Source organism: Chelonoidis abingdonii, chromosome 11 (genome assembly GCF_003597395.2).
Source record: "Chelonoidis abingdonii isolate Lonesome George chromosome 11, CheloAbing_2.0, whole genome shotgun sequence".
NCBI lineage: Eukaryota > Metazoa > Chordata > Testudines > Testudinidae > Chelonoidis > Chelonoidis abingdonii.
Genome location: NC_133779.1, coordinates 47423423 through 47436135, shown reverse-complemented (window position 1 = coordinate 47436135; position 12713 = coordinate 47423423). Strand labels below are relative to the sequence as shown.

The 12713-nt window shown below is 54.1% G+C and overlaps 1 protein-coding gene across 1 annotated transcript in view; it reads right to left on the bottom strand.

The window, feature by feature from the left end:
- Positions 1-12444, bottom strand: part of CRABP2 (cellular retinoic acid binding protein 2) — a 17618-nt gene extending 5174 nt beyond the window's left edge. Inside the window, exons 1-3 of the mRNA XM_075071377.1 lie at positions 11775-12444; positions 10901-10966; positions 7335-7444 (exon numbers count right to left, since the gene is read on the bottom strand). Coding sequence (XP_074927478.1) covers positions 7335-7444; positions 10901-10966; positions 11775-11844 — 246 coding nt within the window. The 5' untranslated portion in view covers positions 11845-12444. The remainder of the gene's footprint in view (positions 1-7334; positions 7445-10900; positions 10967-11774) is intronic.
- Between the last annotated feature and the right edge of the window lie 269 nt (positions 12445-12713).

The window sequence follows — 12713 nt, the reverse complement described above, 5'->3', positions numbered from 1 at the left end:
AGGGGCTGGGATCCGGGGGGGGCAGTTTGGGGTATGAGGTCCCGGGAGGGGGCTGTAATGGGACAAGAATCAGGGGGGTTGGATAGGTCGGGAGTTCTGAGGGGGGCAGTCAGGGGGTGGGGGCCAGGCTGTTTGGGGAGGCACAGCCTTCCCTTCCAGCCCCTCCATACAGTTTCACACCCTGATGTGGCCCTCAGGCCAAAAAGTTTGCCCACCCCTGACCTAAGGCCATGCCTACACTTCATCCATGTAAACACCATCCATGTCAATGGAGTCACTGCTAATTCACACAGGAGATGCAGCATGGCCTAGTGGATAGTGCACTGGCATAAGAAACAGCAGACTGGGGCTCTGTTCCTGGCTCCCACACTGAGCGCATCCCTGCCCCGCTCCATACCTCAGTTTCCCCAGGTGTAAAAGGGGGATAATGCAATTGACCTCCTGTGTGAAATGCTTTGAATCTACTGGATGGTAAGAGCTAGGGCGTGTGGCTGTTACATCTGAGTCAAGCCAAGTCATCTGACCCTAGATCCTCCCAACCCCTCTCACAGCTGGGATTCTACATCAGTGTGAACCCAACCCAGAAAGGTTAAGTGACTCTCCAAGGGGAAGAAGGGAAGTAATGAGCTCTCCCTCTGGGAATGTTTTATTGTTTCTGAAAAGGCTCTTTTGAAACCTGAAGTTGTTCCAAGTTCTAGAGGCTGCCAATTTTTACTTTATTTTATTTTGGGGCTCATTGATTACTAGATGCGAATGGAGATTGCTGTGATTTCATTAAGGGTGTGGTAAGGTTATTCTTCTTATAAAAAATGCTTCATGATGTTAGGTCATAAAAATAACAATTCTGGCATGTAACAGATCGTCTTTTATCCTGCATGATCTCAGGGTAATGAATATACTTGGATTGCTTCACTCATCAGTGCGCTGGGGCCATGTCTGGGGCGGAACATGGCAGCTGTTTAACAGCATGCAGCAATGCTGCAAAGGGCTCACTCAATCCACACAGAAATGCAGCCACTTCTGGGGTGGGCCATGTCAACACTTTAGCAGCTCACAGCAACGCTACGCTTCACAGTAATTCAGTGGAAGTGAGGGAAAATACTCCACCTCAACAAAACTCCAGGGGGAATTTTAGGGAAGCCAGTACAGCCACCATGACTGGAATTTGACAACAGGGCTTGTGAAAAGGGCTATAGGATACTGAGTAACCAGAAGCAGTAAAGGTCTTGTTTTACATCTCATCTGCACCGTGGAACCTGTAGTCGCACAGCACCCCCTAACATGAGCTGGGGAGTTGGGGTCAGCACTGATACATAGGAAGAGCACCCCCTACTGAGTCACCCACCCCCCTCCCTGCTGCACAGCACTCCCTAGCACCTCTGTGCTCATGTACAATGAAGCCACACCCAAGAACTCAGACTAACGTCCAGGACAAAAACCCGAGCACTTTGCCATCTTCAAAGCACCTTCCTGACATGATTACATTAACCCTTTAAGCCCTGCGAGGTAGGGAAATAGCACCATTCTCATTTTACAGATGGGGAAACTGAGGCAGAGAGCGGTCAAGGCCCAGATTTTCAGAAGCATCCTCTTACATTGAGTGCTGAGCTTGAGACACACCACAGGGCCTGATTTTGTGATGGACATTGAGCTGCAGGTGCTTAGCACCTTGCATTAAACAGGTCTCTAACCCTGGGCCTGATTCTTGGTTACACCAAGGCCTCTTAAACCAGCTAAAGGGGCCTTAAAATTGGGTATGAGTGAAGTCGACAGAGTACAGCAAAGGGGCCTCAGTGTAAATGAGACTCAGACTCTAGTGCCTCCTCGTTCCCAGCCAGAATGAGCCCCCTCGCCCCAATCCATCAGGGAGTGAGGCAGAAGCTTTGATGTCCCAGGAACCAAAGGGCCAGTTTGTCTTCTGGGAAAGCTCTGTGACATCCCTGCTCCATGCACTCCCCTCCTTTGTCCTCCAGTCCAGTCCTCAGGAAAATTGGTAGGTCGGAACAGAACTCAAGTCTTCACACTGCCTCTCAGAAAGATTAGGCCAAATCGATGTACTTAGTTCCCCTCTCTGCACAATGAGGCTACTCCCATCCACCCACCGCTGCAATCAGGGCCGGCTCCAGGCACCAGGACAGGAAGCAGGTGCTTGGGGCGGCCAAAGGAAAGGGGCAGGACATCCAGGTCCCTCGGTCCCTCTCAGCTGCCGAATTGCCGCAGAAGAATGAAGCGACAGGGTAGAGCTGCCGCCGATCGTGGCTTTTTCCTTTTTTTTTCTTCGCCGCTTGGAGTGGCAAAAAAGCTGGAGCCAGCCCTGGCTGCAATGCCCAGACAGGGCAGGTTCCCAAGTCGGGGGTAGACACCAGGTTTGTGATACCGCCCCGGGAAGGAAGGAATGAGCATTAGAGGAGGCCGGGTGCTGTATAAGATCGCTGGGTATATGGTGGCAGTGACAGGCTGCTGCCAGTCTGGTCAATATTCCCCAGTTGTGAGGTTATTAGGGCAGGATTGGAGCCCTGACTTTCCCTGGCAGAGCCTTGTGCTGCAGAGATATAATAATCCCAGCTGCAAAGCAGCACCGTCGGTTTAAATTCCTCTCCATTGTTTGCTCTCAGGGCTTGGCTGTTCAAGGGATAAATTTGCTGAATAAGGAAAAATCAAGGAGGGGTGTGTCCCAGAGACACGGATCCCAGCAATCCAGCCAGCAAGATGCTCCATGCTAGGGATGGGTTAAGCTCTTTATTTTGCTAGTACAGTCATGCTAAGAGGCCTCAGTCGAGGTCCGAGCCCCATTGTGCCGGGCGCTGCACAGGCACACTGCAAGAGACAGCCCCTGCACCAAGGAGTATGCCATCTAAATAGAGGAGACGAAACAACACCACACACAACTCCCCCTAGCTCTTCTATAAAGCTTTCCATCCATAGATCTCAAAGTGCTTTACAAAGGAAGTCAGTATCATTATCTCCACTTTACTGCTGGGGAAACTGAGGCCCGCAGGGCCAAAGTGGTCTGCCCAGCGTCATCCAGCAGGCCGCTCACAGAGAAGGGAACAGAATCCCACTCTCCTGAGCCCCAGCCCTCTCCACTATGTCACACCGCTCTGAAGAGAAACCGGAGTAAGAGAAGGCTTATTCTCATTTTACAGATGAGGGAAACTCAGGCACATCAGAGTACAATGACTTGATGAGGGTCACACAGGGAATCTAGGGCAGAGCTGAAAACAGAACCCAGGTCTCCTGAGCCCTGGGCCAGGGTCTTCCACCACAATACCAGCCTTTACCAGTGCAAAGACGTGAGCTGCTGTATATTGACTGGTTAGCCCGAGCTGCCCGCTGACCATCCCCGACTAGGGGATGAGAGATGGGCCTATTGTCCCTCTGATCTGGCAGGAGAAGAGACAGTCAGTGATATGGGAAGCAGAGGGGGAAAATCATAGAAGATTAGGGTTGGAAGAGACCTCAGGAGGTGTCTAGTCCAACCCCCTGCCCAAAGCAGGACCAAAGCAGGGAGGTGATGGGTTTCCCCAAAGGTTTATCGTGGTGACATCTCTGCCTGTAATCAGGGCTCCATTATGCCATGGCTGCACCAACAGAGCAAGAGACGATTCCTGCCACAGAGAGCTCCCCCCTCTGACAAGACAGCCCTGGGCGGGGGGGAGGTTGATTAGCTGCATGTAACAGATGGGGGAAGTGAGGAATTCAGTGGATTTTCCCCAGGCACCCAGCTGGTCAGCTCCAGCCTGAGTGATTCTGTGGCCCAGAGATATCGGGGGACTCCCCATGTAAAATCTAGCCTGCAGAGCATGGGTCATTCTTGCAGAGGCCGCTGGAGGGTGGAGCGGGCAGCTTTGCCCCCAGCTGACTGATGCACTGCCTGCTTGGGTCTTGGAGAAGGAAGCCAAAAGTCACGACGCAAGGGCAACAGCACAGCTCCTAAAAATCTGCTCCCCGCTGTTTTCTCATTGGCGCTCACTTGCCGTGGGTCACAGATGGACATCATTCTCCCTGCTGCTGCTGAACTCCATCCACCCCGAGTGGCCTTAAAAGGGCACTTGGTTATTGCTCCGTCTGCACTCAGCTACAGACTGAGCCAACGTTTTCGCAGTGCCTCGCTGAGCCACCCGGGACGCAACGGAGCTGCAAATCCCAGCCCCATCATAGTCTGGTTTACTCCAACTGGCAACAACACGGTCACGCTACCACTGCCCGGAATCCCGACTCAGGGCTAACAAAGATCCAGGCTGTACGGAACAGGATGCCTGGCTCACGGGAACAGCTGCCTTGTTCCCTGGCTAGCCAGAGAGCGCTCAGCGCAGAAGCAGGCCTGACCTTTGGGTGCAGAAGGCCACAGTTCAAATTCTTGGATGTTTCTTCTCCTAGTCTGATGCCCCAGGAGTCAAGGCGTGAGCGCTGCCGGCAGAATAGACCGCCCCCCCCATTTTTTGGCATTCCCATCTCCTCACAATATGAGCCTGTCTCTGAGCAATGCAATGCCCTGGAAGCTGCCCAAACCTCGTGCATAGGTCATTGTTCCCATTGCATTCCACTATTGTGCCGGGGCACCAGGTTAGGGGCTCGGGTTAAGGGTGCCAGCCTCTCTCCCTGGAGCATGAAAATTCAGGGCTGGCTTCTAAGCTGTAGCTCCCAAGATGTTTGGTTTGCGTCCACGCCCCCACCATTACCAGGGGGGCAGAAACCAGACAATTCTTGTGCATCTCAGCAATGCCGCATGCCCCACACTCGTGCCTATGGAACTCATTGCCACCATGTACTGCCGAGGCCAACTGCTGAGCAGTATTCAGAAGAGGACTGGGCACGTATATGGATAATGAGAACATCCAGAGTTATAGTGGGAAGGATTTAAAAGAGGAAGCTTTGGTTGTACATCCTCAGGGATCAGGAAGGGAAGTTTCTCTGTGGGTAGGTTATCCCAGGAATGTCCAGTAGAGTTTTCTTTGCAGCTGCCAGTGCTGGCCACTGTAGGCAGGATACTGGGCTAAATGGATGCACGGGTTTGGCCCAAACTGGTCATTCCTATGTGCCTCTCTGAGAAAGCTCAGCTCAGCCAGAAACTGGCCTCACTCAGTAATTAGAGCTTTTCTATTCTGCTCTGCAGCTGGATTGAACAAGTTACAAGTTGGTGGGGGTGAGCTGCCTACACATCTGGGTGAATTCAAACCCAGATGTGACATCCCAGTTAAATGATTTGCAGAAAGAACTGCTCACTCTGCATGTGTGGGGGTGGGGGAGGGAGATCAGGTCTCTTTAGCAGTGTGGCCAACCCTTGTGATTTTTATCATGAGCAGCACAACCATAGGGGTTCTGCTTAAAGCCCCAGCTCCTGGAGTCATGGGAAGACCTCAGCTTTCATTTTTTAAAAAGGCTCTCGCCCTCATGCGTGCAGAAAGAAGCTTGAAAAAGGAAAATGAACATTACCTTAAAAGCTCAGACACCAGAAAGCAAAGATTATCGGTTTTAAAAATCTCAAGAGTGTTTCTGGCAATCTCACTAGTTTTGGAGTCCTGACTCGTGATTTTCAAACTCTCTGGGTTGGCCCGGGTGCTTTAGCGCCCCCCTTCTCCCCCCTTAACTGGGCACTGAGATTAGGGCGACCAGATGTCCCGATTTTATAGGGACAGTCCCGATTTTGGGGGTCTTTTTCTTATATAGGCTCCTATTACCTCCCAACCCCGTTCCAATTTTTCACACTTACTGTCTGGTCACCCTGATGGAGACTGAACAAACAAGCAATTGTGACTTTTCAAAATCTTGACCTCATGTATTACAAGTAATGATCTTACTAAATCCCAGAGTTCACTCCATTTACACATTCCCCCGGCTGCCTCAGAGACCCTCACACAACAGTGTTTTATGACCTTAGGAAGTGAAAGCGACTTGAAACAAAGGAAGGAGGAAACCAGGTAACCAAGTTAAACTACCTAAACTTAGCCAAATGCAAAAGGTAAAACAGCAGGAGCCTGAGGAAGCAACTCCGATCTTTACATTTCATGGCTCATTATCTTGAGTGCCCCTTTCCCCTTTAGAGCTGGCCAGGCCACCCACAAAACAGTAGGTGCCAGGAGAGATCAACTTCCCTTAATGCTGCTAAGATGCCAGTGAAATCCCATGCCTGATAAAAGTCGGGTCCCCTGTTGGTTTTGTGGGAAAACCCAAGATTTACTCCATCAGCTGGCGGATTTATATTTCTGCTAAGGCTTCTCCAGCGCCTGTGAGTTCCAGCGTCGCTGATTCGGAGACAGGGGAGGGGGAGAAAACCAAGTGAAACATAAGTAAGTGATAATTATACTGAAGTATTTGTTACATATCCTCTAACCTGGAAAATATTCTGCTCCACTCGCTTCTCGTTTCACTCAAAAAGGGTCAAGCGGAGGGGAGAGCAAGCGAGCTCTGGCAATGGGGGGTGTTTCGCCCCATGGGCTGGTGAGGGTTTGGGAGGAATCTGGGCCGGTCACTGACTTCCCAGAACCCAGCAGCTTCCATTGTTCTCAATGGTGATAGGGGAGGGCATTTTCCTTTGTCTTCAGTAGGGGGAGGGGGTCTCTCCATTGTTCTCCAGCAGTGGAGAGAGGGAGGAGGAGGGGATTTTTTCCTTGTCCTCCAATGCGAGGAGGGGAGTATTCTCCATTGTTCCCCAGTGGAAGCTCCTGAACGCTTAGGGCTGGGAAATCTGACCCGAAAGGCATTTTCTTACACCCAGGGGCCATTTCACCTTCAAGGGGCCTGATCCCGGTGGCCCTGGAGCAAGGGGTTTCCCCAACTTTAAATTCCCAGGTGACACCAGGAGCCCAGATGCTCCTGCCCTACAACATGCAGCCCCACACCTCGGGCGTTCCTCACTAATTATTTCCTTCTGGAAGGACCCCCAAGCTGGGCTGGCTTCACACATAACTTGGCATCTCCTGCCTGGTTGCAGCAGCCTGGATCACAGCCATTCCCAGCACAGATTTTTTTGGAGAGTGGGGGGCCAGTCTCTTTAAGAATCTTCTTCCTGCCCCCCACCTACCCCCACCCCATACACACACTTCTTGCACAAGCCGCAAGCTTGCCCATGCCCTCCACAGGGCTCTGAGCCAGCTGCCCCCCCCTTCCAAGCAGCTCTTGAGCAGGGGACTCGAGCTCACAGGGCTCGGGCTGTGGGGCTCAGAACTGCAGTACAGACATCCAGTTTCCCTTCCCAAGGTCTCAAAGCCCAGGCTCCAGCCAGACCCCGAATGTCTACGCCGCAGTATTATAGCCCTCAGCCCAAGTGACTTGAGCCTACATCAGCAGACCCAGGTGAGCCACAGCCTGGAGACAGACATACCCAGAAGTACCTGGGGTGGGATGCGTTGTATCACCCATGCTAATGTGCCATGCTCTTTGGTCACCAGTGGCTGGGTCACCTGCACAGGTTTCTTCCTATCGCTCTGATTCAGGTTTTCAGCTAACAGATGTTTAGTGCCACCAGTAGAATCTTACACCTTTTAGATCCAGAACTCCTGGGTCCAACAACCACAGCCGACCCAACCAGGAGCAGCAGTACCTTTAGCATGGCCAGCAAAGTGAAGACACCAGGACCCCCTCTCATGTGACCAGCAGTTGCCTGGTAGAGGGGGCTTTTCAGAGAGCAAAGATATACTGGAAACCTGTTAGCACAGCCACTTAAGAACTCCTTACCATCCACTTGGCTGTTTCAGGCACAGCTCACCAGGACTGGCTCTAGGCACCAGCACGTGCATGGGGCGGCACAATTCCAGGGGCGTCATTTTTTGCTTCGGCAGTTGTGCTCTCAGATGGTTTTGTTTGTTTGTTTGTTTGTTTGCGTGGGGTGGAAAAAAATCTAGAGCCAGCCCTGCAGCTTACCAACCACTTTGCAAAGGAGATAAGCATCCTTAGTCCAATTTTATAGAGGGGGAAACTGAGGCATGGAGAGGAGACAGGATTTGCCCGCGGTCACCCACCAGGCCACTTACAGAGGGATGACAAGAAATCAGGTCTCCTAAACACCAGCCCAGTGTGCTATACCCTAGGCCAATCTGCTTAGATCAGGGGTGGGCAAACTATGGCCCAAGGGCTGCATCCAGCCCTTCAGACATTTTAATCCAGGAAGCAGAGTCCAGGGCTTGCCCCACTCCGGTGCTTCAGTTAGGGAGCAGGGTCCGGGGCTTGCCCAACTCCATGAGTACCATGACTGTGCAACTCCTGGAAGCAGTGGCATGTCCTTTCTCCAGCTCCTACACATGGGGGCAGCCAGGGGGCTCCACACACTGCCCCCACCCCAAGTGCCGCACCCACAGTTCCCATTGGCCAAGATCCACAGCCAATGAGATCTGCAGGGGCAGCGCCTATGGACAGGGCAGCATGCAGAATTGCCTGGCCATGCATCCATGTAGGAGCTGGAAGGGGGACATGCCGCTGCTTCTGCACCACCCGGAGCTTGCACCCCAACCCCCTCCCACGACCCAACCCCCTGCCCCAGCCCTGATCCCCTTCCTGCCCTCTGAACCCCTCAGTCCCAGCCCAGAGCATCCTCCTGCAGCCCAATCCCCTCATTCACCCCCATAGAGCCCTCCCTGCCACCCCCACACCCCAACCCCCAATTTGGTGAGCATTCATGGTGCACCATATGATTTCCATACCCAGATGTGGTCCTCGGGCCAAAACATTTGCCCACCCCTGGCCTAGACCCTTCACTACCAAGCAAACAGGGTCTGTCTACACAGTAACGAGACATCCGCGGCTGCCCCATGCCAGCTGACTCAGGTTGTGAGGCTGCTTCACATCTGTGGGGCTGGTGCATGGGACCCAGGACCCTGTGAGCTGGGAGGGTCCAAGAACTCAAGCTCCAGCCTGAGCCCTGCAAAGCGGAGTCAGTTTGCTCGGGCCAGCCGCAGGTTGTTCTTTGCTGCGTAGACGTCCCCAAAGGGACCGCCCCCAACAGCCACCCTGGAGCGCTCCGCGCAGCTCATGGGGAGCTAACACCCACCGGAGCCCTTCCACCAAGGCCCAGCCAGCCCTGTTGTGGTTTCCACGTCATTTGCAAGAAGAAGCCGGGAAGGAGGATGAGCCCAAAGCCCTCTCTGTGCAGCGCCTCGGCCGGGGCAGGCGAGACCACCACGGGGGAGGCTCATGCTGGTTGTGTAAGGTTAGTCAGAACATGAGCCACAGCAGCTCTGCGGGGACACATGCGGGTTTCCAAACTGCATCTAACAACGAAGGCCGAGCCGGTGCCAAGAGCTACAGCCTGTATCTAAAACACCCCCCAGCGAGCAGCCTGGACTGCCCGAACATTGCTCAGGTTGGGTGGTCAGAGAAAGACCAGAGCTTCCTGCAATCGACAGGGGGTGACAGGCACCAGCCGCCCCACAGGTAAAGAGCACACCGGGGTGTTGGGGAAAGTTCAAAGGCGCAGGGCAGTGCTTCATTTGTAATGGAAGGGGGGCCAGGGTGCAAGCAATTTTTTTACATTCATAACTGATGCAACAAGCCTAGCAATGCCAGGGCTCTGAACTGCCCAGCCCAGAGGGGTCGGGGCTCTTAACTGCCAGGCCCAGAAGTGCCGGGGCTCAGCCCTGGCACAAATTAAGCACGGATGGAGGGAAAATAGCATGGAGCAGCAGTTCTAACAAGGGACTGGACGTCAGGACTCCTGGATTCTGCTCCTGGCTCTGTGAGGGAAGCATGGTGCAGTGAGTGGGTGGCAGGAGGTCTGTGTTTTCTTCCCAACTTGGCTGCTGATGAGCTGTGTGACTCTTAGGCAAGCCCCCCATCCGTACCTCAGTTTCCCCATCAGTAAAATGGGGATAGCCATACTAAGGTGCCTTTGTAAAGCACGGGGAGCTCTGTGATTAGAAGAGCTGAGCCTTGTTAGTAATTTAGGATGGTCTGACTACCTCTCTAATTCATCAGGAACTGTTTTTCAGTGAGGAGGGGATTATAGATTGTTATCTAACGGGGTTTTCACATTGTCTCCTGCTTGGTTGTTACAGGTGCTCTCCCTACCTGTCTCCCATGGCAAGGTGTCCCCGATCACAGAGACAGTCCCTACAGTCCCCGTTACAGGAGAGGATGGGCGAGGGTCCATGGCCTGCGATGGGCAGGAGGTCAGACTAGATCGTCATGATGGTCCCTTCTGACTTTAAAGTCTCTGAGTCTATAAAAACCAACAGGCAGGCAGAGTATTGTCTATGGTGGCAGGGGGCATGCAATGGGAGCAGCCCACTCCCCCCACCACCTCCTTGGAGCCCCTAGACTTTAGAGGGGCTGAGTGGGAAGGAGCAGTTGAAACGCCAACTGAAACTTCACAGATATAACAAGGGGGCTAATGAGTCATGCCAGGACCCCAGATCCCAGCACAGCCCTGAACGCTGGATCCAGACCAAGCCACCCAGTCACCCCCTCCCTGCAGCATCCAAGGGTTTTTTTACCACACCTCTCTCTGCAGAAATGAAGCGCCGATTCATTTTGCCTCACAACCCCCTCTAGGGAGCAGTGTCGTTAGATGGAGAAACTGAGGCACGGAGTCAAATGCTCCTGAAGTCACAGGCTGAGCTCATCACATAGCCCATCACAAGCCCATCCGAGAGTGCGTCACTCCCTCGCACGCTCAGCATTTACTCACTTCCTCTGCAGATATGTGGGGCTGGCTGGAAAGTCCCATCTTCCTCCTGCCCCAGCGCTGGTGGGGTGCACAGGGGAGAAGAAGCCAGCTGGAGATCAGAGCTGAGGCAGGCAGACCCACCCCAGAGCGCTGGACAGAGCACTCTGCACCCATGCGTGGCAGCAAATGGCCAGAGGGTAGCACTGGGCTCTGTCTCCCATGAGGGAGAATTCCGGTTCGATTCCCAGCTGCTTCAGCCGGCATCCCAACAGGAAGAACTGCAACAGGGCCAGTCCTAACCTGTCTCCTGCTGGTAGATCAGACAGGAGAGGGGGCTTGGTGTGAGAAGGGCACTGGCGAGGGAAGCTGAAGGACAGAACCAGAAAAAAGGAGGTGAAGAAAAGGAAAAATTTCCCTGTCCCCATCAGGCAGTTTGGTCCCCGCTACCTTAGCCACTGGGGCCAATTCTCCACTCACTCCCCAGTGGTTTTTCAAGGGCTACTCCTGATTTACACCAGTTTGCCAGGAGAATCAGGCCCATTGTAGTTCACAGTCACCCCTGAGATTCGGTATAATCCAGCCACAGGCTCCCTTCGGTTCCACCATGGGACCGGATCCTGATCTCCGTTTCGCCAGTGTAAATCCAGAGCCACTCCACTGAAGTGACTCCAAGATTTACAGCAGGGGAAATCAAGGAGAAGTAGCTCACAGATCCTTCTGTGATCTCAGGGCTGGATTTCTGGTCTCCGTTCCTCCCAGTGTAAATCCAGAGCAGAGTTACTCCGCCAGCTCTGGTGTAAATCCAGAGCAATACCATTCAGCGGCGTGACTCCTGGTGTCAACCCAGAGCAATTCCGTCCAGGAGATTTCCCCCGGTTTCAGATACACCCGGAGCAGCCGGGAGTGGAGTGACTCCGGATTCAGGCTAGCGTGAGTGAGGTCAGAACGCGGCCCCAGAGGGTCAGTTTCCTGCCCCCCTCCGCGAGCCCGTGGCTAGATGCGCTCCCAGGACCCAGTCCGCTCCCTGCCCCACGAGGTGATGCCGGGTTCATTTCGAGCGGCTGCTTCGTCTCACCCTGAGTCATCAGTTATTCTCCCCCCACCCCCGGCTCGGGCTGGCCCCAGCGCTCAGGGATCCCGGGGCAGGGCAGGGGCAAAGCTCCCACTGACTCACCCAAAGCTTTCAGCAGCTCCTCGAAGTTCTCCGAGTGCTTCATCTTCCAGTTCCCGGAGAAATTGGGCATCTTGAAGCGGGGCGGGGGGGGAGGGGAGAAATGCACCGAGCAGCTCTTAGCTGGGGGCCGGGGGGTGATGGGGGAAGCAAAGCTTTTGCACTGGCTAGTCACCGACTAACCTACTGGCCCCTCTGCTCTCCCCGAGCCTTGGATAGGACCTAGCGCCCCTTCCTCCCACCCCTGGCTGATCGACGCCTCCCTTCTTGCTCTGTCTCCTAATGAGGCTTCCCGCAAGCCTGGGCTCGGCTGGCTGCTCCCCTGCCCCACACAGGAGCCTCCTTTCTCCCTCTGCTCTCCAGCGCTTTCTCCCCCATCCCTTTATGTGTCATGTTATTGCTCAGCCTCCCTGTCTAGTCCCTCCCCCCGGCCTCTGGGAGGAGAGAAAAATGTCTCCAGGCTCACCTGTCTGGGGGGGAGCCCCTGATCCCCCCACACACACATACACACGCACACCCCTTGCAAAGAAAAAATGAGTGTGGGTGTCCTTTAAACAGCAGGGCAGCTGCCTGCCTGGCAGAGCTCCCTGCCTGCCCAGTTCGGAAGCAATCCAGACTCACTCCTCCATTTGCACAGCCCCACACTGATAATAAAGCCTGACTCTGACCTGGGCCATGCGTCCTGTCCCACCCAGCCTGGGCCACCTCCTCTCCTCTGGGCCCGCTGCTCCTTTCAGTAGCATGGTGCTATTTCCACCGAGATTCGGATCGTCTCCGCAGCACACACCGCAGAGGGGGAAAGTCGGGATTGAAACCCGTGGAAAGATGGGGGCAACGGCGGCTCAGTGACTGGGAGCTCCTCTGGAATGGTGGGATGGGAACGCATCTGCGTTCCCGCTGATGTAAATCCGCAGTAACTCCGCTGTCGTTGAGAGCTAGTCC